Source organism: Vidua macroura, chromosome 20, assembly GCF_024509145.1.
Source record: "Vidua macroura isolate BioBank_ID:100142 chromosome 20, ASM2450914v1, whole genome shotgun sequence".
Taxonomy (NCBI): Eukaryota; Metazoa; Chordata; class Aves; order Passeriformes; family Viduidae; genus Vidua; species Vidua macroura.
Genome location: NC_071590.1, coordinates 8,800,272 through 8,827,912, shown reverse-complemented (window position 1 = coordinate 8,827,912; position 27,641 = coordinate 8,800,272). Strand labels below are relative to the sequence as shown.

At 46.0% G+C, this 27,641-nt stretch overlaps 3 protein-coding genes across 8 annotated transcripts in view; 1 reads left to right on the top strand and 2 right to left on the bottom strand.

Moving 5' to 3' along the window:
- The window catches only part of CLTC (clathrin heavy chain), a 30,176-nt gene extending 23,040 nt beyond the window's left edge, over positions 1-7,136 (bottom strand). Inside the window, exon 1 of one of the 2 annotated variants that reach the window (XM_053995814.1) lies at positions 6,994-7,136. In XM_053995814.1, the coding sequence (XP_053851789.1) occupies positions 6,994-7,035 (42 nt within the window). In that variant the 5' untranslated portion in view covers positions 7,036-7,136. The remainder of the gene's footprint in view (positions 1-6,993) is intronic. The other variant, XM_053995815.1, reaches the window with a different exon arrangement.
- PTRH2 (peptidyl-tRNA hydrolase 2) overlaps positions 1-27,641 on the top strand; it is a 186,816-nt gene that overhangs the window by 25,698 nt on the left and 133,477 nt on the right. The window lies entirely within an intron of this gene.
- Positions 8,641-27,293, bottom strand: DHX40 (DEAH-box helicase 40). Of its 5 annotated transcripts, none has more exons than XM_053995825.1 (17): positions 27,079-27,293; positions 25,139-25,284; positions 24,714-24,833; positions 23,382-23,612; positions 23,126-23,192; positions 22,494-22,625; positions 22,006-22,105; positions 21,630-21,716; positions 18,786-18,968; positions 16,880-16,960; positions 15,676-15,833; positions 13,834-13,948; positions 13,454-13,562; positions 13,052-13,146; positions 12,430-12,499; positions 11,863-12,091; positions 8,641-10,247 (listed from the first exon to the last, which is right to left on the bottom strand). In XM_053995825.1, the coding sequence occupies exons 2-17, from the start codon at positions 25,199-25,201 to the stop codon at positions 10,108-10,110; spliced, it is 1,980 nt and encodes a 659-aa protein (XP_053851800.1). In that variant the 5' UTR covers positions 25,202-25,284; positions 27,079-27,293; the 3' UTR covers positions 8,641-10,107. The 5 variants fall into 5 exon arrangements, with proteins under 5 accessions (XP_053851800.1, XP_053851796.1, XP_053851797.1 ...); XM_053995821.1 differs by having other exon boundaries at positions 27,062-27,282; XM_053995822.1 differs by having other exon boundaries at positions 8,641-10,244; positions 27,062-27,282.

Genomic DNA, 27,641 nt, shown 5'->3' with positions numbered 1-27,641 from the left:
CTGAAATCACCAATGGCCCTGCTTAACACAGAAGTTATCAATAAACCACTTCCATCTCTGAGCCACAGCCTGCTCCCCTAAGCCTTTCAATGCCCACGTTTCTTGTACAGCTTGCAACAAAACACTTTAGTTGACAGCACTTTTGCAAAGCTGCTGTATGAGGAGGCTGTCAGTAGGGAAACAATGTTGATTGCATTTTTAACAGCAAAAATGCAGTTATGGTCAGTTCGTGTCATATCACACATATATCCAGCTTGTCCACACCTTAAGAACTCCAGTTTTCTTCTATTAGAAGAACTATCAGCTCAAATATTTTGATATTTTTCTTTCTGGAAGACCTTCAAGAACAAGATGTCCCAAGAAGGGCGAGACCTTCAAAGCCATTTTAGGCTGATTGTGCTGGTTTGGAGCACTCAGCTCTTATCAACTGTGCTCTGAAGCAGCTCCAAGGAGGCCATGCCCCAGCTGCTCTGCTCCTGCCTGTTTGCAGTTCCTGATAAAGAAGGTTTTACTCCACTTCCCCTTTGCCCAGGCTCCCCAACAGTACATGTGAGGTACAAGTAACATCTCAGCCATGGCACAGCAAGTTAACAGAACAAGCTTCACAGAAGTCACGTGGATGGATGATCCAGATTACACAGAGAATATTTTAACAATAAAGCCAGGAAACTTTTGGGTGACAGCATTTGACAGCTATTAAAAAAAAATAAAAATCAACCCCTAACTCCCAGACAAGTCAGAACTCTTTTTCTCAGATTTAAGCAAGTGTTTGAGGTCCAGCATCCTAGAACCTGACCACATGTTTTTCAGCCACTTAGAAGATTTTAAATTCAAGCTCAAAAGTCCCTTTCACACTTTGAGCAGTGTCCTCTAGACCTCTTGCACTGTACATAAGCTAGGGTTATAGACAACCCAATCACACCCCTGCAGGGAGGGAAGGTTTGAAGATGTGGGAGTTTGATCTGGTAGAGCTGGAGTGACTTACTGGGACGTGGCATTTCCTTTTGCTAAGGCTGCAGGCTTAGCAAGTGCCAAATCATTTATCAAGCATTAAATTTCCTCGTTAATTTGGTAGAGGGGGGCGGCTGCAGAGAGCCAAGCACTCTGCCTGGCAATAACTCACAGCACTACACTCAAAGGGTGTCGACAGAACAAATCAGAGCAGCAAGTCCAAGCAGATGGCAGGACCTCTTGGGGAGGTCTAGACAAAACCACCACATGAAAGGTGCTTGGATATTGCAAGACAGATTTTACCTTAATCTCCAGCAAACTGCCATCTGCTAGTGGCAGGTCTGAGGCACTGACCCAGGTGGGAGATGGGAGACACTTTAAATTTCTGTTATCAAAGGTGAGGTATTTCCTTGCAAAGATTTAGAAGACTGGCACAGGAGTTCTGAAGAAAGCCTGGAGAAGTTTTCTGATGGAGGTGCAACCATCAGCAAGGTTTCTAAGTACACAAACTCCTTCTGCCAACATCTCATCTTTCTTCTCAACAAACCAAGTGTATGAACCACATCTGCTTCAAGGCTCAGGAAGCTGATGCTGACAGAGACAATCTCTGTGTTTGGTTACACAAGAGTGTCACCAGCCAGGAGTGGCACTTCCTTGCCCAGTTGGTAAAGCCAACAGTGAATTTCTTGGCTGCACAGAACTCCTAAGCAGAGATCATTCCCTGGAATACAGGTTGTTTTCCTGCCCAAACAGGCTGAAGTTCAGGTGAGTGAGGCAGGCATGTTTATAAAGCTAAGCAAAGCAAACAGAGATGAAGATTACTGTTAGGAAACATGACAGCAAATATTTTTTTGAAGGCTTTTATTCTGAAAATTTCAATACTATTCCATGTACAAACTCAGGAGTTGAACTACAGCTAAAGAGTACAGGGGTTTATGGCAGATTTTCTACCTCTTCTTCTCTTTATTACAAGGGAAAGACCCCCAAATATTTAATGTTGCACTAGGTCCACTACATTTCACTGATTCATAAACAAAAAAAGAAGGAATTTCAGACATTGCTATATTTTACTACAAAACCCACTTCCTTGGCTTTTAAGCAGATATGAAAGCAGAACTTGCTAACTGTCCTTAGGCAACTGATTTACAGTTGGAGTTATTTTACACCACCATTTGTTGGAAAGATCACTTACTCCTGTTAGGAATAAAGTGTTCTGTGAAATAGCTGCTCCAGTAGAGTGGAACCATGAAACAGATTGTCAGGGACAGCAGCAACTCTTGTGTTCAGCAGAGCTGTCGCCCCAAAGGACTCATCTCACCCAAGATCAGATACCTCAGTCACTTGCAGGCTCTGCTGAACCATGGAATTCTGTGATGGCATTTATCTGAGCAGCCCCGAGACGTGAGTCATTGTAACGTAGTAAGGCAATGTCTGATTACCAGAATTGTTTTTTCACTGGAAGATAATTCAAGTGCATTCTTGGTAACTTAGCCAGAGAAGTTGTCACATGTGTGGGACATCAAACTGAATGGTAAAACTGCTGACAGGAATCTCTTTGTTGACCCCTTCCTGTAATGTTCCCTTTCTTGTGACAGTCTGCTTAGCTGTCAGATAATTTCTCCTTGCCTACGAGGAAGGGCACAGAAGTGCTGAGCACACATTTCACCTCGACTCTCACACTCAACAGGATATAACCACTGCTCTTGTGGCCACAAGCAGCTGCTCAGCCCCTGCCCAGACACTCCTTATCTACATGCTGCTAGAAATCACACAGCTGGAAAACGCCACTAAACTGGAAAATTCCCTTTTTATTTGAAAAGCACTTCAGTGTGTAATGAATCATATTAACTCTATCCCAGGCCATGCTTTCCTAGGCTTTGATTGACCAAGGCAGACACTTGACCTGCTCTTTTAATTCCACACATGAAAATTCAGCAAAGCAAACGTAAGTAACACAAAACCATTGGTGTTTGTGATGCTCTCTTAGTTACTCCCTGCAGTTCTGAGAGTCCCACAGCCAGTCCATGGCAAAGTACTTCATATTTACCAGTGCAAGGTAAGAGTTACAGCTTGTGACAGCCTAGGAAGTCGTGTTTTCAACAGATAAAGGACCTCTCTAACATTCAAGAGCTCTCCTGTTTCTGTATCCTTCCTATTTTCTGCCTCACCCTCGGCAGGCCGAGGCACCACCTGCTCTCAGCAGCCACAGAGGTGCTGTGGGACTGCTTCAGTTCCACCACTGAGGCTGTACCTGCTGGAACTGGAGTTCAGAACCACTGAATCCCACTCCCCCTCTTTGGCTGAGGCTCCAATCCCAGCAGGAAGCACTAAATCAGCACAGCCACCAAGGCAGGCAGGGCCCTGCACCTCAGTGCCTGCTGAGGGACATGCCCAGAACAGCTCATAAACTGCTTAGCTAATTGCTCCTATCCAATTAGTTGAGACACACACACACACAATCTCTCTCTCTCCACAAGGCACTTCAATTCTCTGTTACGTGTTTTCCCTCTGTAGGAATACACTGAACCTGCTGGCTTTTGGAATTTGGATCCACCAAGAAGCAGAGAGCAAGAATCCCACCAAAACAGCATTAGGCAAAACAGTTCTCCAATTCCTGACTTGTATTATCAACAGAGGATGTAACTGCTTCCAACTAATGCTGTTACAGCAGAGATTTAGTGGTTTAGGCTGCATTAAACTCACTGTCAGCACAATACATGGAAGAATTTTGCTGTTTGTCATATTTAGAGTAAAGTATTGAATTTGTATATTTTGTTCTATGATGCTGTGGCTGTCCTGTTTCAGTCTCTGGCACAGCTGTGATTCCAAGAGCCATCCAAGCACCACCGCAGATGCCATTCAGGTTTGCTCCATCAATGAACAATAGATACAAACCCCCTTTTCCAAGTGTTAAAAGAGCAGTTCTGTCTTGGTATCAAGTGCACAGCCTGAGCTGGCAGTTTTCTCTGCACTGTCTTAGAGAAATATTTAGATTCAGAAGAGTATTTATTAATGCCTTAACTCAGTACAGCAGTGGGCCTGGTCCAAGTTCAATGTTTATATATTTCAGGGTAGCGTGGTCAAATTAAGTGGCAATCACTGTTCATCACCTGCTAATTAGTCTGGCTCCTTCTCACTCACCAAGAACCTGTCATCTTAGAAAAGCTCCCCTGACCCACAGTAAGCAGTTGTTTTACTTTCACCCTCAAACACACACAGGCACATTTCAGGAATCCCTGAAGCCTGGATAGGAGCAACGAGATTTGCAATCATCCCACACACTGAACTCTGATCTCCCACTACATACACAGTGGATTGTTTCCTCATAGCCACTTCGGGGAAAAAAAAAAAAAAAAAAAAGAAGCAGCTATATAAAGTTTTATAACATGAGTTTTGATAGCACAGGAATCAGGTTCCTCCTTGAAAATTCCCAAGGGAAGTTTCTGCACAGCCTGTTGTTGATGTTCCTCGGTGGCAAGGCAGGGGTGTACAACAGACACCACACAGATAACAGCCTGCACACCTGGGGCTGCTGAGATTGCAGAGCTTGTGACTCCGACAAACAAACCCTGGAACCTGACAACACTTTTTGGTTTTACACTCCCCAGAAAGCTCCCTCCTCCCTACCAAGTTACCTACTTGTCCAAAGTACACCTTTAGCTCCAATTTGGGGCACAAAGCACTGTGCCCCTCAAGAGATGAGGCATTCAGGAACAAGGTTTCTGCAGCTTTCACCTTTTCATTCCCAAGTCACAGAGCCAAGCTGCCAACAGCAACAGCTAATGGACTGGCTTGAAGCTGAACACCAGGACAAGCCTTGTACTTGACCATTTTTTAACCTCTAATAACGAATCTGTGGAGAACTAGGATCACACTGTGTGTATTGATTGATTTCAGTAACAGCCTGCCAGAACTTTCTCATTCTAATCCATCACCTGCTTTTTATGGCCAAGGCTCCAGCTGGGTACCTCATCTTTCATTAAATATCACTACAAACTTGCAGGTGTTGCACAACACCTGTAAAACAAGTTTCCTAGACAATGTGGGTCAGGTACAGTTCAAGAAATTGTATTCTTGAGTCCAAGAAGACTTCCTAGGAGCAGCCTGGATAGCAAAAACATTGCAATATCAGTGTTTCTGCTCCCAGAATTTATGTCAGGAACCTCAGCAGAAAAGCAATTAACTCCTGGAATCCAAATTCCTCTGAATTTTTTTTTCAATTAAATGAAAGGAGGAAGTTCAAAGGCAAGAGCCACGTGCACCCAGGCTCAGAGGGGTGCACACCCATCCGAGAAAAGATCAGCTCCTGTGTGCAGCTATAAAAGATACTGGTTCAGCCAGTGCTCCACACTGAAGAGGTACAGGCAGAGAAAAATGCAAATTCAACCCCAAATAAACAGATAGATCAGTCTGGAGGCAGAACAGTCCTGTTCCACCACAGTGCTGGCCTGAAAGCTCCCAGCACTTCTGGCGTGAGGCAGATGAGTTTCATTATGTAACAGTACTCATGTCATTAGAGACCTGGCAGTGGGTCACATGCAAGGTTTGGGGCTTAAATAATGCACAAAGGTGCATTGTCACAATGCTTGACTGAGAGTTGGGCTGCCCAGAGGGATGGGTTTCACCTGAGTGCACAGAACCTCCTCAGGACCTGGGTCTGGGCTTTGCCACCACCAGGACAAAGCACTGGCTTGGAGGTGAAGCTCTGGCCAGCTCCTGAGATTCTCCTGTCAGTGCTGCTCAGTACAGGGACACCTAAACTATGAATTCTGGCCTGCTTTTAAACTGATATTGGAGTAAAATCATTCACTGCTCAGCTACACACCTAAAGAACCACCAAAGCAGCTTTTATTTAGACACTATGAACAGCTGTAGCCTTCAAGTAGTCTGCAGTGTTTCTTTTAACAAGGTGCCTAGAAATGAACTGCTTTCCATTTGAGTTAGGAAAAAAAGTCACTGTAAATCATGCAAATCCATCACTAAGTGTTTGTCCACCATAGCCCACAAACTAAACAGACACTGGCACCACATGCCACCAGGAGACCTTGGCCAGGTGTGCCAGCTTTTATTAGACAAATCCACCTCAAAAAAAAAAAAAAAAAAAAAGCTCCTCAGCGGTGAAACCGAGCTTAGTAGCACCGTGGCCCGTAGCACTTCGCCCTTCAGACCTGTCAGATAGGAAGTGCCCATTGCACAACTGGATCACCGCTTCCACACCCCTCCCTGTGCTGCAGCTTCACCCACGGACAGGGAGGCACTCGCTGCTCCGGGAGGTAACCCCGCACTCCCGCCCGGGACGCGCCGCCAGCGCCTCCAGGAAGTCACCTTAGAGAAACTGAATGCCATCACTCGGAAATAAAACTATTAGCGTGTGGTTGTGGCGCGATGAGAGGCAGAGCTGGGCTTGGGGAGAGGCCAGCGGACACCAGAGCTGGCACCTGGGCACCTGCACTGCCACAGCTGCACTGCAGGGAGCCGCAGCAGCTCCCACGTTTCACTGCAATACGTGCTTTTTCTTCCAGAAAACGACATTCCAAGCGGGAACGCCGGCAGAACGGTTCAGCCCGGCCTTAGAACCGCAGCGGCTTCAACACCATTCAAATAAACAAAATTAAGCGGCACACGGACGCAGCTCGGCCACCTGCCCAGCTCACCGCCCCCCCCCGTGCCTCGCAGACCCCGCGCTGGGCCGGGATTTCCCCCTGGCGCTGCTCCGGCAAGCCGAGAGGAGCCACCCGCGCCCGGGCCCGCACCGCCCGGCCCGCCCGGGCACCGCGCCAGCCTCGCCCACCCCGCCGGGGCACGGCCCGCGGGGCACCGGCAAAGGGCGGGATGCCCGGCCCGGCGCCTCCCGGGAGGTGCCCTTCGGGAAGCGCTCCCCGAGCCGGGCGCCGGCAGGGCCAGCGTCCCGCCGAGCGCGCCCGGCCGCCGCACGGCCCTCACGGAGGCACCGCGGGCAGGCCCGGCGCGGCTCCCGCGGCACCGTCCCCGGGCGGCTCCCCCGGCGGAGCGAGACAGCGGCCCGCCCGCCCCCGCGCCCACCTGGAGATGCTCCTGGAAGCGGATGGGCAGGATCTGGGCCATGGCGGCGGCGGGGCGCTCCGGGCCGGGCCGGGCTCAGCGGTGCGGGCGGAGCGGGGCCGCGATGGCGGAGCGGGGCCGTGCGGAAGCTGCCCCCGCCGGCGGAAGGATACCGCCGCGGAAGGATACCCGCACCTGCCGCCGCCGGCCGGCCGCGCGGAGGGATCCGGGCGAGCGGCGCCAATGGGAGCGGCGGCTGCGATGCGCCGCCGGAAGGGACTATTTGGGGACGCATCACTCCCTCCCTGCCTTCCCCGGCCTTTTTTTTTTTTTTTTTTTTTTTTTTTTTTTTGCCACATCATGCGACCGAGGGGCGGCGGCGTCACTTCCGCCCCGCGCGGTCACGTGGGGCAGGGCGGCGCGGCCGGGCAAGGTGACACCGGGGGGACACCGGGGGGACACCAGGGAGACACCGGGGGGACACCGGGGGGACACCGGGGGGACACCGCGGGGAGCCCCTGGACCAACCCCCCCTCCGGGGGTGTCCCTGTCACCGGCATGCCACGGACACCCCCGCCCCCCGCCGCGGGGTGTCCCTGTCACCAGGCTGGGAGGGATGTCCCCTCCTTGGGGACGCTGAGGGGACGGGGATGTCCCCGTCACCACCCCCTCTCACAGGGTGTCCCCCTGTCATCGGGATGCGATGGAGCCACATGGAGGGGACAATGGTGTCCCTGTCCCCGGGGTCTGAGGGATCCCCCCCTCCTGAGGGATCTGATGGATTCCCCATCCCCAGCGTGTCCCTGTCACCATGAGCTCATGGATTCCTCTCCCCCTGGTGTCCCTGTCCCTGGGATCTGGTGGATTCCCCATCCCCAGAGTGTCCCTGTCCCTGGAATCTGGTGGATTCCCCATTCCCAGAGTATCCCTGTCACCAGGATCTGATGGCTCCCCTATCCCCTGGTGTCCCTGTCCCCAGGATCTCATGGATCCCCCATCCCCTGCTGTCCCTGTCCTCTGATGGATCCCTATCCCCAGAATGTCCCTGTCACTGTGATCTCAGGGATCCCCCATCCCCAGAGCATCCCTGTCACCGGGATCTGATGGCTCCCCTATCCCCTGGTGTCCCTGTCACCGGGATCTGATGGCTCCCCTATCCCCTGGTGTCCCTGTAACCATGATCTCATGGATTCCTCTCCCCCTGGTGTCCCTGTCCCCATGATCTCAGGGATCCCCCATCCCCTGCTGTCCCTGTCCCTGGGCTCTGATGGATTCCCATCCCCAGAATGTCCCTGTCAGTGTGATCTGATGGATTCCCATCCCCAGAATGTCCCTGTCAGTGTAATCTGATGGATCCCCCATCCCCAGAATGTCCCTGTCAGTGTGATCTGATGGATTCCCATCCCCAGAATGTCCCTGTCAGTGTGATCTGATGGATCCCCCATCCCCAGAATGTCCCTGTCAGTGTGATCTGATGGATCCCCTATCCCCTGCTGTCCCTGTCCCCATGATCTCAGGGATCCCCCATCCCCAGAATGTCCCTGTCACTGGGATCTGATGGATCCCCCATCCCCTGCTGTCCCTGTCCCCCCTGTCCCTGTCCCTCACCCCCCAGGATGCTCCCCCAGACTCTCCCCTGTTAATGAGTACAGTGCAGTAACGAAGCTCCACGTTTCCCTCTGTGTTTTATTAACCCACACTTGAACCCCAGCACGTAAAACAGGTAAAAACTTAACTTTTTCCCTGGGATGACTGCAGCATCCAGAGCTGTGTGTGCTGTCACACTTTGCACTTGGCCGAAATCTTATTTTGCTGCTCACTGTTACTTCCCCAGATAATTTTTACTTTGTCTTAAATTCCCTACCTCCAAAGCTCTGAGAAGCCCTGGAACACACTGGGGGGAAAATCCCTCATTTCTTCCTATGAATAAAGTGAAAAAAAATCTGTAAAAAAATCAGCATTAGGATCTGCCAAGTGATTTATAGCCCCAAGGAACAGTGGGCATTCTGTGTACTCATTTCAGGCCCACTGGGTGGTGCAGATGGCATTTGACTCATGAGGGGCTGTGACACTGCAAATATAAATCAAATTAAACAGCAAAAAATTCAGAGCAGAGGATGAGTCAAGCCCAAGTGCTGCTGCTCCAAAGCAGAGCCTGAAAGAACAAAAAACCCTTTCCCATCAATCACAGGAAGAGGAACAATTACCAGACCCAGCACTTTCTTTATGAGCAATAATATTGTAATATTCCAAAAAAAAATCTTATGGATTTGGAGGCTTTGGGATCCTGGGCAGTGCTGGAATGCTTGAGGTGAGGCAGAGGTGGAAAGGTGAATGTTTTATTCGGGCTGCAGTAATAAAACACAACACACCACTTGAACCAGTGCCCAGGGTGACACAGAGCACACAGCTGAGGCAGGAAAAATCACAGCAAGTTCTTCCAATTATTTGGAAATTCTTACACAAACTCCTCACTTGAGCCCTGGAGCGTTTTAGGATTATTATGGTGATAAAACAGGATTTCTTTATTGAGAAGGAAACAAACTTTATGATGACAAAGCACCACAGCTCCTTGCTCTTTCAGATGCTCAAGGAAAAACACTTTTTATTTCCTTGTGTGTACCTGGTACAGCACAACACGGAATGCAGGTGGGAAGTGTCCCTTTGGATTTAATCCTGCTGCTTCCACCACTAAAAAAGCCCTTCCTGAGCATGAATTCTGCATGACCACCATCAGACAGAATGAAATGGGTAAAAAAACTTACAGTTCCACTCCTTACAAAAATAAACCCTGAGCGACCTTGAGGAAAAAATTCATTTACATGAATATCATTTCTTTAAATTTCATTTACTGAGAGCTCTTTAAGTCAAATAAATGCCAGAGAATTGGCACCACACTTGGTTATCAGGGCTGAGGCCACGAAATTGTTGCCACTGACCTGCAGCAACACAAGTCAGCTTGGGAAGTTTTCCCTGCTGGATGCAGCAGAGGGAATTAATTGTGTTGGTCCTCTTTGGTATTGGGACTGACCACGAGTTTCCCTGCGCTCCTGTGAGTCCTCTGGTGTTTTGCAAACACCCCCAGAGCTGCAGAAGCTGCCTCCCCTGGCAGGGGGAGCAGAGCTGCCAGCAGGGTTACCCCATTTCCTTCTCGGGGCCACTCAAGCCCTGAGCCCTTTGCTGCTTCCTCTCCAGGTAGCGAGCTCGGGCGTCCTGGATGGACTGCTCATCATTCCTCCTCTCCATCTTCCTTGCAGAGTTCTCTTGGACTCCTTCTGGGGGGAGAGGAGAGAAAGAAATAAACTCTCTGTGTCAAACTCACCCCCCCCCATCAGCATTACAAGTCCTCCTATTTGTTAACTACAAAAAAATAACCCAACCCAATAAAATCTCTTTTTTTTTTTCCCCTCCAAGTCCCAGGCAGCCATTTGAATGACTTCCAGAGAGGACAGACTGCACCACAGTAGGGAGGGCAAAAAAAAAAAAATCAAAATAAAATCACACCTTAGCTCCCATGTCAATAATTGCAGCTGGGTTCATCTCATCCCCAAATTTTGCTTTTTATTGTAGCAGAGAACATGCAGCCTGTGTGTTCTACACAGCCATTTCTTCTCTGAACTGCACATCCCAAACTCAGGTTTGGGCAGGACAGGACAGGAAAAAACATTAGGATAAACTATCTTTAAAAAATTTCCGGAGGCAGGAGGGAGGGAGAGGAAAACATGCAGATAAGGGAGTGGGAAAAGTCAATATTGCAGATCAGCCACCATCAGAAATGCACATTCCCCCACAGCACTGAGACCTTGGGACAGAAGGGAAGAGAAGCAGAAAATATTTTCAGTCTAAAATAACAATAAAAATGAAAATCAAAGACTCTGAGAGCCTAAAATCTGTGTGAGTGAAGCAGTTACTGCTTCTGGTTCTGGGGGCTGGTAAGATAAGAAGAAGGAACTTTAATCAGCATCCATTGTTAAAATATTTCTAATTATTATGTCTTGTCAGCTATTTTTATGAAGGAGCCAGAAATACAACATCTGTAAGGTCAATATTAAACTCCAATTAATTGGCAATTGCCTGATGAAGTCATAATGTGAAGGGGGACACAGGTAAACAGATTATTTCCTTCACAGAAACTGATGAGGCTCTTCTGCATTATTTATAACCAAATGAAATTCCTGTTTGAAATGGTGGGTTTATACAATAATGCAGGGCAGAAAGAGATGCTGGCCTAAGCACAAGTCTGCATTTTTTCCTTTGTTAAGGAAATGGAAGGGAAGCTGTATTTACTGTACAATAAATGGATGTTTTGGAAGGCTCAGCTCAGGAGTAAAGAGGCCCTTTGAATACTTGGCTGCTTTAGGAACCTGCTGACAGGAGAATCCCAGGAATGTCAAGCAGCCAGATCAGTTAGCAGGCACCAGTTCTAATTAACACTGGCTATTTACACATATGGCATTAAATTAATTGTCAGAACGAGACACTCACCAAAATGTCAGACTTTTTCTTCTCTTATCTACTGCTGGGTGAGGTTTTTGATTTTTTTTTTCCTTCCCTCTGCCCCACAGCTCTCAGGACTTCTCCCAGGGCAGCATTATTTGGGCAACAATGGCTGAAATACCCTTCACAAACAGCCAGCCTCAAAATGCTTTTATTCAACTCTCTTCAAGCTCTGCTCTAAGAAACCAAAAGGGGGGAGCGTGGCAAGAAGCAGCAAGCAAACACCACAATTCACACTGCTGGGACAGAAAACAAGGCTTGCAGAGCTGTGAGGAGAACAAAACAAGAACTACACCAAACAAATTAACACTTTCCAGCCCAGAACGTGCCGTAACAAACACACAGGGGTCCTAAAGGACGACGAGAACGCAGAGGGGTGAGCTCTGTGCTTACCAAACTGCCTTTTCAGCTCCTCCCTCTGCTTCCACCTGGTTATTTCCTCCTCAGTCACCTCCTCCCTGGCCACACTGCTCAGCTCATAGGCATCCACCTGGTGCAGCCTGGGCAGCAGGTCCCTGACCCACTCGTAGCGCACGGGGCACACGGTGCGCACGTAGATCTTGGAGGTGACGGCCACGTCGTGGAAGATGATCCACTCCAGCAGGGTCTCCTGGTTGTAGAGCTGAAAAGTTCAAAGGTTGGCTCACGGCTGGTTTGGTTTTTTTTCAGAGCCCCCACCTGCAGCAGAATGTCAGTGGTTGAGGTGTGAGGGGGTGCCACCAGGTTTTAGATGTTCAGATTTAGAATTGCCCGTGAGCAATTCCAGGGAAAGCCCTGCCTGTGTCACTCTCACTTCATAACCCAAACCCTGACCAAGGCTGAGGAAGTGAGGCTCTTCCCCACTCTCAAAATGAACACTGCAGCAGAGCACAAAGCAAGCACCAGGGAGAGTTAGGGGACCCGCCCCTTATTCCTTTTGGAGATGCTTTTCTGCTTTATCAGCAGGCTTTGGGAACTCACTGTGGAGGAAGGGTGGATGTAGACTATGCTGCCATGGCCATCCATGGTGCAGAATGTTCTGGCTGCAGATCTGAAAAAAAAAAAAAATAAATTAAAAAAAAAACACAGCAAAATGAACTGAATAAAGCAGCAGCAGCACAGAAAAAAAGTTCTCAAAAAAAGAAGTTTTTCCACACTTAAACTGTAAAAAACCATTTAAATGTTTTTTTACAAATAATACAAAGTGTTTAATTTACAAATAAATACAAAGTATTTAATTTACAAATAAATATAAAGTATTTAATTTACCACAGCAGCACTGCAGGTGTAACACCACAATAACAACAGGGTTTGGGAGTGAAGCCTTTGAAAGCTGTGATAACTGGAGATTTCCAAGCCCTTCAGCTCCATATCTGGAACCACTCATCAGCTGGTGAGTTCATTTCAGAGACAGAAAAATGACATTCCTGGGAAGCTGCTGACACCCTTGGGATGGTGAAGACATCAAAAGCAGAGGTTCCCTTGCAGAAACATCTCCTTCCCCTGCAGTTACTACTTTGCTACTTTTACCAACATAAAGCCACACTTTAAAGTAATTTGCATAATTTATTTCCCATTCAGTTCTCCAAACGTCATTCCTTACCTCCTAGCAATGTTGATGAAGTATCCTGCACACAAGCATCTTCTCAGTATTTCAGTTCTGGAGCCTTCAAATGTCTCTTTAGGGAAGTCTGGCAGCTGGGAAAAGAAAAAGCAACATGAATCAGGATCTTTCTTCAAGAAAAAGCAGTTAACCCCCCTCCATCCCATGGATTTTAAAGTCTGGACAGAAACCATGAGGAAAGGAGGAAAACTCTCCTTCTTGCCCATTACCACCACTGTACCTGAGTCACACAAGCAAGGGGTGCTCTTCAAAAATATTTAAGTGGTTTATTTTCTACTGGAGGAAGGCAGCAGCCACCTGGCAAAGGCTCAGCATCCACTACATGTCTTAAATACAAGTTTATACAGCTCAAACATGCTCAGAAATGTTATTATTTTTTACCTGTTTCAGTTTAGTGGTTATTTCCCGCAGCTGCCTTTCCACACTAAAAGCAGATTTCACAGCTCTCCAATGGATCCAGTATTTCTGGCACCAGGCTGAAGGAGACTTGCTGAGAACAGGAATATTTGAATTATAAAGAAGCCCTTTGTCAGCTGCTTGCAAAGAAACTATTTTATTGTTATGGTCATACAAAGGCAACAACCTACAGAGGCAGATACCTTGTGGGGCTAAATAAAAAGCGCCTTGATGGAAATTACAGGTCACAAGAAGGAATAAATATGAAATTAGGAACCAGCACACAGATGTGTATCTGCAGCACAGCTGAAAACTGGGAGTTAGGAGCAATGCAAAACCACTTAGTGTAAGGGAGAATTTCATACCTTGCTTTGCACTGCTCAAAAATATTTAAGAGGGTTGCAAAGTCATTGCATCCTCCCACTTGTGAGGCAAGTTCCTGGTGTTGAAGCTCAGCCTCCTTTTGCTTCTGAGGATCACCTGAGGAATAAGTTATATCTCACTTTAAGTCATTTTTATTTATCACCACCTAATTTTCTGTTTGTGTGTTTCTGGCAGCCTTGGCTCTCCATTCCTGTTATTTTTAGATTTGTCTCTCCTCCTACAGCTGCATTTACAGTTGTTCCTCCTTCCACTATGACCAGGAGCATGTAGGTGCCATTAAATCTATGATTAATCTCATCAGTCAGCACCAGGGATGAAGAATTGCAGTCTCTTAGCAAGTACTTCTCACTCACAATCCACCCAGAGGCTGACGTGGAAAGATAAAGGAAGAAACAAACAGCTCACAGGGATCAAGTGAGAGGAAAAACAAGACTGTTGAACCCACCCCACCACAGCACCCTCTGATCTATGGAACTCAGCTTTTTCCTACTGCCACAGTAATGGAGACCTCTAAATAAAGATAAAAACCAGTGGATCTGTCAGTTTAGTGGGAATTCACCTTCATCAAATGGGGCAAAAGCAACATTCCCAAAGTGCTCTCTCAGCTTTTAAACACCCAAAGGATTTCTCCTCCAGCACAACCCATTCTCCTTGGGAGAGGGAGGCAGGAACCAAAGGCCACTGGGACTGCTGCTGTGCTAGGGGGGTGTCAGACGTTTGTGGGTACTCAGAAGTGAAAGGGATGAAGCAGGGAGGCCTCATCCCACACATCTGGCCCTGGAAAAAGTGCCTGGAGGACGGGGATCTGTGTCTGCTGCCTCGTGCACAGGGCTGTGCAGGGTGACAGGCAAAAAACAAGGGCACAGAGGATGGGAAAGCAAAGGGACAGCTGTGGGACAGTTGTGGGACAGCTGTGGGACAGTTGTGGGACAGCTGTGGGACTGGGAAGGAGCCCAGGGCAGAATCCAGGTTATCAGGGCTGGCAGCAGGGCCTGTGGCTGCTGCTCCAACGGGCACAGCTAAGGGAGGACAGAGAGAACTGGAGCAGAGCCAGGGAGGGAATGGGCAGGACAAAGGAACCCACAAAGGCTGCACACAGATGTGTGCACAGCTGGGGGTGGGCAGCAGGAGGGGACAGCAGGATGGGACAGACTCAGGTTTAGCACTAGTGAAAGACTGAGCTCAGCTCTAGTGGAACTGTGCTCTACTGAAACGACCCTGGCACCACAGCAAAACTACATTTTCCACTTAGAGAACCGATGGAAAATGAGGCAGTGCCAAGTCAAGCCTCCCGCAGAAAATCTATTTGGTTCAACAGTTATTGAACAAATTCTCTCACAGAAAGCCAATAATCTATTTGGTTCAACAGTTATTGAACAAATTCTCTCACAGAAAGCCAATAATCTATTTGGTTCAACAGTTACTGAACAAAGTTCTCTCACAGAAAGCCAATAATCTATTTGGTTCAACAGTTATTGAACAAATTCTCTCACAGAAAGCCAATAATCTATTTGGTTCAACAGTTACTGAACAGCAAAGACACTCCAGAGGTGATGCCCCATTTGCTAAAAGCAATCAGTCCCTGCTGTCTGCACTCAGACCAACAGCAGCACATCTGCTGTGGTGCATTTTGGTTTTCTGGTGGGGTTTTTTTTTTTTCCCCTTTATTTTTTTATGCCACAGAGATTTCCCCTGATGACCTCTCAGCTGAGGCACTTCCCAGCTCAACAGCCATGGCACAAACACAACCCTGAGCCCCTCTGGAACAGCTGCCCTGACTCCAGAGCTGGGAAAGGATTTTTTTGGGAAGAGGGGCTGCCCACCTGGACGGATGAAGACGTTTTCCACGGACAGCATGGCTGCAATGGGAAGCAGGAGATCCTCACAGTCCAGGGAAGCAGCTTTTATCACAGCACAGGACAGGTTGGGAGGGAGGGGAAACTGCACCAGGAATTCTCCCAGTCTTGTCACATGGCCTCTCCTTATACCAGGAAAAAAAAATTATATATATTTTTCTATAGTATATATATTTTATGTATTTTATTATACCTTTTATTATATAATTTATTATATATTGTTTTATGATTTTATTTTTACTTTATTAATGTTATTTTATTTTATTGTTTTATGTTATTATTTTATTTATTCTATTATTTTATTCCATTATTTATTTATATTTTTCTATATTTTATTTTATATTTTATTGTATATTATTACATATTTTATCGTTATATATAATATTTATTAATTATTATATTTTATATTATTTAGATTTTAGTATATAACTTATATATTTATATTTATATATTATTTATATATTTATATATATTTTATTATTTTATATTTTATTATATATATTTAATATTATTATATACTTTATTATTTTATATTTTATAATATATTATCATATACTTTATTATCTATTAGTACATATTTATATGTTTATATTATATATTCATATATACAGATTCAATGCAATTATGTTTAAATGTGAATTGAGTAAGAAGCACTCCCCTCTGGACTGTGAGTGCCCACACAGGTGCTGGGGACATGGAGAAGTGTCATCAGCAATAAAATAATCCACATTTCTCCAGCTTGCTTGTGTCTGCTCCACAGCCAGCTTTTTAATTTTTTTAAATTTTTTTATTATTATTATTTACAAGAAGAATTCCTGGAAGCTTAGGATAAGATCTCACTTCCTGTCTTGAGCTCTTGGATGGAGCTCCCAGCCAGAGCTGAGCCACAACAGTCTGGGATCTGCCCCAGGAGCTGCAGAGCTGAGGTCACTTTGGAACTCCACACAATGTCCAGAACCTGATTTTTACCTCCCAAGCCCCAAACTCTGCTCTAGCCCTGTTTTTGTACACAGTATATTAAACCCTATAAATTAAATTTTCTGAGAGCTAAATAAGGAAACACATTCTGCTGCTGGGGAGTGATGGGAGGGAAATCTTTTTAGTCCACACAAAACCCCAATTTAAGCCTTGGATTTGAAATTCTTGTAGTAAAAACCCCTTTGGTTTTTACCTGTCAATAGCATTGCACTGGTAAAGTTCCTTCAGAGCTTCCAAAATATGTCTTTCCTCAGGAGGGTCCAAATAGGGAAACCTAGGGTTAAAAATGAGGTAGATTTGTTTGTTTTCATATGGACAAAAATAATTTTTAAACCTCCCCAATGCTGGTTCTCTGACCAAAGTTAAATAATCATAATAATCATCTTCTGTGTGTTACTGCACAACCTCCAGCTGAGGAATTTCTGATGACAAACCCCAGCATGGCACACACTAAACTGCATTTTCTACTCTTGTATGGTCTTAGAACTAAAAAATCCCAGAGAGATGAAACTTTTGGAGTATAAACCACACTATTTTAAGTACTTAAAGGTGTAAAAGCCAGTATTGTAAGGATTTTAAGTATTTAAAAGAATGTTAAAAACCAGCATTTTAAGGATTTTAAGCATTTAAAAGTGTAAAACCCAGTATTTTAAGAATTTTAATTATTTAAAGGTGTAAAACACAGTATTTTAAGGATTTTAAGCATTTAAAGGTATAAACCCCAGTAGTTTAAGGATTGGAAGTATTTGAAGCTATAAAAAGCAGTATTTTAAGAATTTAAAGCATTTAAAAGGGTAAAAAAAGGTACTTTAAGGATTTTAAGTATTGAAAAGAACGCTAAAAACCAGCGTTTTAAGGATTTTAAGCATTTAAAGGTATAAAAACCAGTAGTTTAAGGATTTTAAGTATTTAAAGCCATAAAAACCAGTATTTTAAGAATTTTAAGTATCTAAAGGTGTAAACCCCAGTATTTTAAGAATTTTAAGTATTTAAAAGAACATTAAAAACCAGCATTTTAAGGATTTTAAGCATTTAAAGGTATAAAAATCAGTAGTTTAAGGATTGTAAATATTTGAAGCTATAAAAAGGAGTATTTTAAGGATTTTAAGTATTTAAAGGTGTAAACCCCAGTAGTTGAAGGATTTTAAGTATTTATAGATTTAAAAGCCAGTATTTTAAGGATTTTCAATATTTAAAGGTGTAAAAACCAATATTTCAAGGCTCTTAAGTATTTAAAAGGACACCAAAAATTGGCATTTTAAGGATTTTAAGTATTTAAAGGTGTAAACCCCAGTAGTTGAAGGATTTTAAGTATTTATAGATTTAAAAACCAGTATTTTAAGGATTTTCAATATTTAAAGGTGTAAAAGCCAATATTTCAAGGCTCTTAAGTATTTAAAAGGACACCAAAAATCGGCATTTTAAGGATGTTCATTATTTAAAGGCGTAAAAAACCAGTATTTTAAGGATTTTAAGTATTTAAAGGCGTAAACCCCAGTAGTTGAAGGATTTTAAGTATTTATAGATTTAAAAACCAGTATTTTAAGGATTTTCATTATTTAAAGGTGTAAAAACCAATATTTCAAGGCTCTTAAGTATTTAAAAGGACACCAAAAAATCAGCATTTTAAGGATGTTCATTATTTAAAGGCGTAAAAAACCCCAGTATTTTAAGGATTTTAAGTATTTAAAGGTGTAAACCCCAGTAGTTTAAGGATTTTAAGTATTTATAGATTTAAAAACCAGTATTTTAAGGATTTTCAATATTTAAAGGTGTAAAAGCCAATATTTCAAGGCTTTTAAGTATTTAAATGGACACCAAAAAATCGGCATTTTAAGGATGTTCATTATTTAAAGGCGTAAAAAAACCCAGTATTTTAAGGATTTTAAGTATTTAAGGGAACGCCACAAACGAACACGTTTGATGTGGGAGAGATGGGACTCTTGGCAGAGCCTCCAAGTGGAGTGGAGCTTGGGATCCAAGCTGGAATTACAGTGGGGAGCAGCAGAAAAGCTGCTTGGAGTGTCACCCCTGGCTGGGGACCTAATCCTGCCTCGTGCCCCTGCGGGAGTGGGATAATCCCCCTGCAGGGAGGTCACCTGATGACATCGTGCACGGAAAGGCATTTCAAGGTGAGGATCACAGATGTCAGGCTGGTCCTCCTGATCTCTGGCACGGTGTGCTCAGGCATGCACTGCTCCCAGAACTCCCTGCCGTACAATCCAAAGCTTTTCCCCGCCGACGTCCGGCCGGCGCGCCCGGCGCGCTGCTTGGCTTCACTCCTGCCCCAAAAAAAGAACCCAAAAAACCAACATCCACACCTCTCATCCCTGCTGGCACCACCCAAACAAGCACTAAATGTCTCTCCATAAAGCTGGAAGAGGTATCCCGCACAGCAGCCGGAAAATCCAGCTGTGCAAGGAATAAAGAAGAATTTCTGTGCATTTTTTGGAAGCTTGGCTTCACTCCTGCCCCAAAAAAAGAACCAAAAAACCAACATCCAAACCTCTCATCCCTGCTGCTACCACCCAAACGAGCACAAAATGTCTCTCCATGAAGCTGGAAGAGGTATCCCTGCACAGCAGCCGGAAAATCCAGCTGTGCAAGGAATGAAGAAGAATTTCTGTGCATTTTTTGGAAGCTTGGCTTCACTCCTGCCCCAAAAAAAGAACCAAAAAACCAACATCCACACCTCTCATCCCTGCTGCTACCACCCAAATGAGCACAAAACGTCTCTCTTTGGAGATGGAAGTTGCATCCCTGCACAGCAGCTGGAAAATCCAGCTGTGCAAGGAATAAAGAAGAATTTCTGTGCATTTCTGGAAGGTTTCTTCACTCCTGGCCCCCTTAAAAAAAACCCAACATCCAAACCTCTCATCCCTGCTGCTACCACCCAAACGAGCACTAAATGTCTCTCCATGAAGCTGGAAGAGGTATCCCTGCACAGCAGCTGGAATATCCAGCTGTGCAAGGAATAAAGAAGAATTTCTGTGCATTTTTTGGAAGATTGGCTTCACCCCTGCCCCAAAAAAAGAACCCAAAAAACCAACATCCAAACCTCTCATCCCTGCTGCTACCACCCAAACGAGCACAAAACGTCTCTCCATGGAGATGGAAGAGGCATCCCTGCACAGCAGCTGGAAAATCCAGCTGTGCAAGGAATAAAGAAGAATTTCTGTGCATTTCTGGAAGCTTTCTTCACTCCTGGCCCCCTCAAAAAAACCCAACATCCAAACCTCTCATCCCTGCTGCTACCACCCAAACGAGCACTAAATGTCCCTCTTTGGAGATGGAAGAGGTATCCCTGCACAGCAGCTGGAATATCCAGCTGTGCAAGGAATGAAGAAGAATTTCTGTGCATTTTTTGGAAGCTTTCTTCACTCCTGACCCCTTCAAAACAACCCAACATCCAAACCTCTCATCCCTGCTGGTACCACCCAAACAAGCACAAAATGTCTCTCCATGGAGCTGGAAGAGGTATCCCTGCACAGCAGCCGGAAAATCCAGCTGTGCAAGGAATAAAGAAGAATTTCTGTGCATTTTTTGGAAGCTTGGCTTCACTCCTGCACCCATCCAAAAAAAAAAAACCAAAATCCAAACCTCTCATCCCTGCTGGTACCACTCAAAAGAGCACAAAACGTCTCTCCTTGGAGATGGAAGAGGTATCCCTGCACAGCAGCTGGAAAATCCAGCTGTGCAAGGAATGAAGAAGAATTTCTGTGCATTTCTGGAAGCTTTCTTCACTCCTGGCCCCCTCAAACAAACCCAACATCCAAACCTCTCATCCCTGCTGCTACCACCCAAACAAGCACTAAATGTCTCTCTTTGGAGATGGAAGAGGCATCCCTGCACAGCAGCTGGAAAATCCAGCTGTGCAAGGAATAAAGAAGAATTTCTGTGCATTTTTTGGAAGATTGGCTTCACTCCTGCCCCAAAAAAAGAACCAAAAAACCAACATCCAAACCTCTCATCCCTGCTGCTACCACCCAAACAAGCACTAAATGTCTCTCCATGGAGATGGAAGAGGTATCCCTGCACAGCAGCTGGAATATCCAGCTGTGCAAGGAATAAAGAAGAATTTCTGTGCATTTCTGGAAGGTTTCTTCACTCCTGGCCCCCTTAAAAAAACCCAACATCCAAACCTCTCATCCCTGCTGCTACCACCCAAACGAGCACTAAATGTCCCTCTTTGGAGATGGAAGAGGTATCCCTGCACAGCAGCTGGAATATCCAGCTGTGCAAGGAATGAAGAAGAATTTCTGTGCATTTTTTGGAAGCTTTCTTCACTCCTGACCCCTTCAAAACAACCCAACATCCAAACCTCTCATCCCTGCTGGTACCACCCAAACAAGCACAAAATGTCTCTCCATGGAGCTGGAAGAGGTATCCCTGCACAGCAGCTGGAAAATCCAGCTGTGCAAGGAATAAAGAAGAATTTCTGTGCATTTTTTGGAAGCTTGGCCTCACTCCTGCACCCCTCCAAAAAAAACCCCAACATCCAAACCTCTCATCCCTGCTGGTACCACCCAAACGAGCACAAAATGTCTCTCCATGGAGATGGAAGAGGTATCCCTGCACAGCAGCTGGAATATCCAGCTGTGCAAGGAATAAAGAAGAATTTCTGTGCATTTTTTGGAAGCTGTTGTATTCAGCCAGCAGTGCTCAGTCCTCAGACAATGCCAATTCCTCCTTAATATCTGTAACTTTTGGGAAGTTGTATATCCTAAACCACTTTTTACTTGGTTTTAAATTGGTTAATTAAAACCAATTAAAGCAGTTTTTAAACCTTAAAGTGGTTTTTAAACCTTAAAGTGGTTGTAAATCATGGGGCTTCAAGGTTGCTGCCTATCTTTTTATTTATTTTTTTTAAAGAGCAACCAACACAGAGCATTATTGCCAGAGCAGCTCCCAGCAACAGCAAGTGAGTGACATTTTTAACTTACTTTGAGATGGGAACCACCTCCAGGATGTCCAAACCAACTCGGGGATTATGATTCAACTGCTTCACAAAGCCACTGTCCACCACGTATCTGAAAAAAACAACCCAGAGAGGTAAAAAATAGAGGGCTCAGCAGGTAACTGACACGTGGATTTAATTAAAAAAACACATTCATTTACTCTACCTAGACCCTGGTTATTTAGTAGATTTAATTTCAGACTAGGTTCAAAAATATTGGTGACCTCTATTGAGGTCAATGGTTTTCTGACTACACACCCAAAAAAAGGCAAGAGTAGCAGAAAGAAAGTGTTTTTCCAAACCCAGACCTTTCTGAATTATTCCCTCTGTTTTAACTTTTTATGAGGGACAGAAATCAATACCTGACTCCTTCAATGGTCAGAGATGTTGCAGCAATGTTTGTGGAGACCACACATTTTCTGATGCCTCTGGGAGCTGGCAAAAATATCCTTTTCTGCTGATCTAAAGTGACAGTAAATAATGACATCAAATAAAATGACAAAATAAGAAATAAAACAAAATAAAGCAAAACAAAATAAAATCAAAGTAAAATAAAATGTGAGGTCTTTCAGTTACTCAATATCCCCTTCCTAACTGAGGATCTTGAAGTCATATCCAGTGGATTTGGATTTCCACTGGAGGCTCCAGTGCAAGTAGAGAAGGCTGAAGTTTGGTTTAGTTTATGATAAACCACAAAAAAAAAACCCACCCCGAAGTGCCAGAATATTGTAACAAAGGGGTTCCCTAACACCCTTTTCCCAGCCCAGACAGAAAATCTGCTGAGGATAATGTTTGGAAGAACTCTTGCAGCTCAGGTTTGCTGTGATGAAGTGAGATTTTGGGCTCTGACCTGTGGACATGGAGCCATAGAGAGGCAGGATGAGGAGCCCCTCCACAGCCCGGTCGTGCACCTCGTACCGGTAATCGATGGACTCTGCTCTCTTGAAAAGCAAATCACAGGCTCTTTCTATCTCATTCTGGCCTAAAAGACACACAAGAGCATTTAAGTGAACCTCATTAGCTGCAACCCTGCCTTCCTGCTTTGCAGCACCTTTAAACAAGGTTGTTTTGTCAATATGCAGAGCTGCCAACGGCATTAAAATAAGGAATTAATGAGAGGGGGTTTGGGAGGTGACATCCAGCCTCTCCACAGGGCCTCTCATCAAGGATTTGCCTTAAAAGATTAGATATCTTTTTATTAGATATTAATATTAATATTAGATATGGGCCTGGCCCATGCACTGATGTAGGATTTTTTAATTCTTCCTCCCTGAATTAACAACAAAGTAAATCACGCAGACAACACAGAGTCAATCTGGCTATTCCTAAAATGCTCTGAAAACTACTATTTCACAGGACTTTGTGCATCAAACTGCACCTTTCCCTTCTCACTGCTCTGGGAGAAACCAGGCAGGCTTTGGAAGCTTTTCTGCTCTGCTGGCAGTGCCATGATTCACCTGGAGTATCCAGGAAAATTCTCACCTGTGAGGAAAACCAGGATGTCACCCTCTGGTTCATTTAAGTGAACATCCAGGGTGACCTTCACAGCCTGGAACAAACAACAAACAAGCCAAAATCAGCTGAAATCCCATTTAATTCCTGCTAGGACTCATCATACCAAGTGATCCTCCCCTGTCTCCTGCAGAGATGCTGAGGACACAAGACAGCAGCTCATTCTTGTGGCCTCCCCCAGATGAAAACCACCCCAAAAACAGAGAGAAAACAAAGCAGGCCAGACCTCTGTGACATAGGCAGAGCTGCCCACATCCCTGGGGCTCAGCAGGTTGCAGAATATCTCCTTGACAGGGTAACTTCTCCCTGGAATGTGCAGCACTGAGCAGTGCCCAAAGAACTCCGAGAGCTTCTCCACCTCCAGGGTGGCTGACATCACCACCACCTTCATGTCTGTCCTCCTGCCTGCTGGCTTCTCCTGCAGGAACAGCTTCTTCAGCAGACCAAATAAAATATCCTAGCAGAAAAAAAAAACCAGGGACAGCTGATGTTAACACCCTGGTTTTGTTAGAAGAGCCTGACAAACTTGGAAGTTTGATGATTTTATCCCGTTGATAGAGTGAAAATCACGTATTCCAGGCCTAAGCACTCTGAAGAAAACACACATTTGCCCTGGACATTTTGGCTTCTAGAGTTTAATGAATATTTTACCAGCTCTCCTCACAGCCTACAGACAGCACCAGTGCAACTCAAACCCCTTTGTTTTTCATTTTTATACTCTCTTGGTCAAGTCATTTGTGAGAAGTTACCTCAGACCCATTTTTCATCCCATTTTCCAGCCCGTGTGTGCACCCTCCCTTGGTTTTATTTATTGCTACGACCTCAGCAAGTTTATTTCACTCTGTGCTGCTCTGAATGACAAATCTGCTCCTTCCACCACTTCAGCTCAGCTGTTTGCAATTCCCTCAGATGCCTGAGGGCAAACTGGGATTCAGGAAAGCATTTTCCCCTTTCCCAGCTGGACTGGGAGATTGCTTGCTGGAGCAGGAGGTTGATGACACACAGCACAATCTCCTGAGGTCTCAGTGACCTCAGTGTCCCTTTGCTGGCCACACAAGGGTCAGGGTGACCTCTGAAAGCTTTTGGGACTCGGGTCTAGATGCCTCCATGGACCCAACAGCCATAATCTCTTTGCACAGTCACATACACGCCCTAAGGAACATTGGGCCTTAGGGCAAGAGAGGTGTTTTGGCTTTTGTTTTGTGCATTTTGTGTTGGTTTATTTTTTAAATTAGTATTCTAGAAAGTCTGCGTTCTGGCTTCTAACTCCTGGAAATTTTGGGAGAGTATTCAACAGCCAGCAAAGTTTTAACTGCATTTAAATGCAACAACTACAAAAACTCCAACACTGTTAGAGGGCACGTCTTATTTTAAACTTATGCAGCGTGGACTAAACAAAGCAGCACTTCTGTGCTCTTAGGACAGCAAAAGGTCAGAGCACATCCATGGAAAGTCAGTCAAAACCCCTGGGGAACGTGCTGAAGTGAAAGGAAGGGATAAACAGAGCACAGAAAAGGAGAAACAGCGACCCAAAAACCAGCTATGAGGTGACACTCACAGTGCTGAGGCTCCTCTCGTGGGCTTCATCCAAAATGATGACACTGTACTTGCTGAGGAGGGGGTCTGCCAGGATTTGCCTCAGAAGGCACCCATCAGTCATGTACCTGATGGCAGTGTCCTGCAAGGTTCAATCACACATTCAGCTGCCAGCCTGGCTTTGCATTTCAAAGCAAACACTTCTGCACAGACCAGGACACCACAAGGACTTTCCTTAAAGGACACTTAAGGCCCTGGCCCGTGCGTTGATGTAGGATTTTACAGCTAAAATAATTCTTACTGCGCCCATGCACGGCAGCACTTGGCAACGTTTCGCCTGCAAGGTGCCCAAAAAACCCCCTCGGACGAGTCCGAGGACACAAACTGGGAGAGCCCACGGACCCCAGCACGGCCTGGGTGACCCTGCCACACGCCCAGGGCCCCCACCTCGGAGGTGCAGTCGTCGAAGCGGACCTGGTAGCCCACGAGAGCCCCCAGGGCACAGCCCATCTCCTCGGCCACCCTCTGGGCCACCGACACGGTGGCCACGCGCCGCGGCTGGGTCACGCCGATGGCGCCGCGCTCGGCCAGGCCTGCGGGGGACACAGAAGGGCTTGGGTTGGCAAGGGGCATTAAAGATCATCTCGCTCTGAAACAAGAGGTTTTTGGAGTTAACAAAATGAATGAAGCGTTTATGATTTAGCTTGCAGAGGTATGTGTTGAATTTTAACCTTTTACTTACGAAACCTCTGCCCGGTACAAAGGGCATAGGAAAATGCACATTTCTGAATTTTCTTGCATAAAGAGCAATACCAGAGGAGGCAAAGAACCTGGATAAAGAAGCTCCTCTGTCTCCAAGCCTATCAAGACTGACAGACGTACTCAGATAAGCACCAAAGGACCAAAAGCGCACGCACAGAGAGGAAAAGTTCAAAAGTTCAGTCGTGAGGAAGACCAAAATCTTCAGCCTCAGGACCACCGAGAGACCCCCGTGTGACCACCACAGCAAACCACGTGTGGACTCATTTAGCATGAGAGGCGAGGACAGGCGGGGCCAGGGGTTGAATATGCATGAAAAAAGTTGTGCAATGTACTGCATATGGAACAGCTTTGGGAATAAAGGTGTGGGTCAGCCTGAGGCTCGGGGCACAAGTTTTGGAGAGCTCTCTCACTTGTGCCGGGCGCTGACATACACACCCACCTCATAACTCCCCCAGGGTGTGGAATCTATTTATTTATTCCATATATTGCTTCAGTTCCACCCCATCTAGGGACACCTGCCACCACTCCACCTGCTGCAAGTCTGCTCCAGCCTTGGGCACTTCCAGGGATGGGAGACATTCCCTGGGCAACCTGTGCCAGGCCCTCCCATGGAACAATTCCCTCCCAATATCCCACCCAACCCCTTTTGCTGGCAGCAGGAAGCCATTCCCCGTGTCCTGTCACTCCAGACTCCTCCAGGCACTGGGAAGGGCTCCAAGATCACCCCTGGAGCCTTCTCCAGGCTCAGCACGCCCAGTGGTTGTGGGACACTGAGTTGTGCCACTCCAGGTCACTTTAGAACACGTAACTATGTGAAAAACGCTTAATTACTTGTTTTTTTTTTTAATCTTAAAAGTTTATTAGCAATAAAATAGTTATTAAAAAATAGTAATAAAATTAGAGTACTAAAAATTTGGATAATGAAGATTAGGACACTACGAGATAATAAAAAGCAAATAATTACAGATGTCTGGATGTTTTTGGGCACTAAGCTGCCAAAAACATGCCTTGGGAACAAAGGAATAACCCTTAAAAGCAACAGCCTGTTGCAAATTTATATTTTATACATGATCTATAAATTCTTTGCAAATTAAGAATTTTTCTGGTTTTTGTTAACTTCTCCTCCTTAATCCTGGTGATTCTGTAAAGATGGAGAGAAGGTGGAAGGATGTTTTATTTTCTGATAAGGAGGCTGTAACTCTTCAGGTTTCCTGTTGCTGTTATCTCTGTGCAAAGAGTTTCTTGATTATCTTATCCCTTTCTTGAGCTAGTAAAAACTACCTTACATCACACAGCTTTTATTTTAATACTATGTTATAACCTAAAACTATATTTTACACACAACCTGAAAAGAATTAATACAGTATTACAAAATAACCCTCTATAACACATACAGCATTTAACATCTGCGAAGCGCCAACCGTAAAATACGCATTTTTCACACCTACACGTGGGCACAGCTTGTTTATTTTTTATTTAACCAAGCCACCTCCTGTCACCACAGCCCAGCCCGAAGCTGCGTCACCCGCGGGGGGGGAGGGGGACGGACAGGGGGACCGCGAGCTGAGTTCACCGCTGCTTGCAGCCCGCGGAGGGCGGTTTCGTTACCTGCCTCGTAGAGGTACCTGGGCAGCTGCGTGCTTTTGCCGCTGCCCGTCTCGCCGGTGACGATGAGGAAGGGCCGCTCCCGCACGGCCTCCACCAGCTCCCGGCGGGAGCGGCGGATGGGCAGGGCGGGGCCGTCCATGGCGGCTCCCGGGGCTCACCTGCCTCACCTGCCTCACCTGCGGCCGCGCCCACGTGCGCGCCTGGCGGGAACGCGCGCGCACCTGGCGGGAACCCCCCCGCGCGCGCCCCCACGGCCGGCGGCGCGCGCCTCGCGCGTGCGCGCCACGCCTCCCACATGGCTCCCCGCCTCCTCTCTAGGCCACGCCTCCCACACGGCTTCCCGCCTCTTCCGTAGGCCACGCCCCCCCCGCCGCGCTCCCCTGAGGCCCTCACGGCGCCTCAGAGTGAGGGAGTCGCCCAAGGAGTGGCAAAAATCGCAAAATTACAAAATGCGAAGGGTTGGAAGGGCGGGGAGAACTCCCGCCAGACCAGGCTGCTGAGATTTATTTCGTGACAGAACTTGAGCCTTGAGTGTACGCGTCAGTGTCCTGATGGAACGACCCTGATTAGGAAAAGCACA

What these genes read in the sequence shown, in the direction of transcription:
- DHX40 (XM_053995821.1), bottom strand. Translation starts at nt 27,200, where the DNA reads ATGGACGGCCCCGCCCTGCCCATCCGCCGCTCCCGCCGGGAGCTGGTG. An exon ending in TCGACGACTGCACCTCCGAG is followed by an intron (nt 24,834 to 25,138) that starts GTGGGGGCCCTG and finishes TGAACCTTGCAG; the next exon opens with GACACTGCCATCAGGTACAT. An exon ending in TTTGAGCAGTGCAAAGCAAG is followed by an intron (nt 13,563 to 13,833) that starts GTATGAAATTCT and finishes TCCTGTTCTCAG; the next exon opens with CAAGTCTCCTTCAGCCTGGT.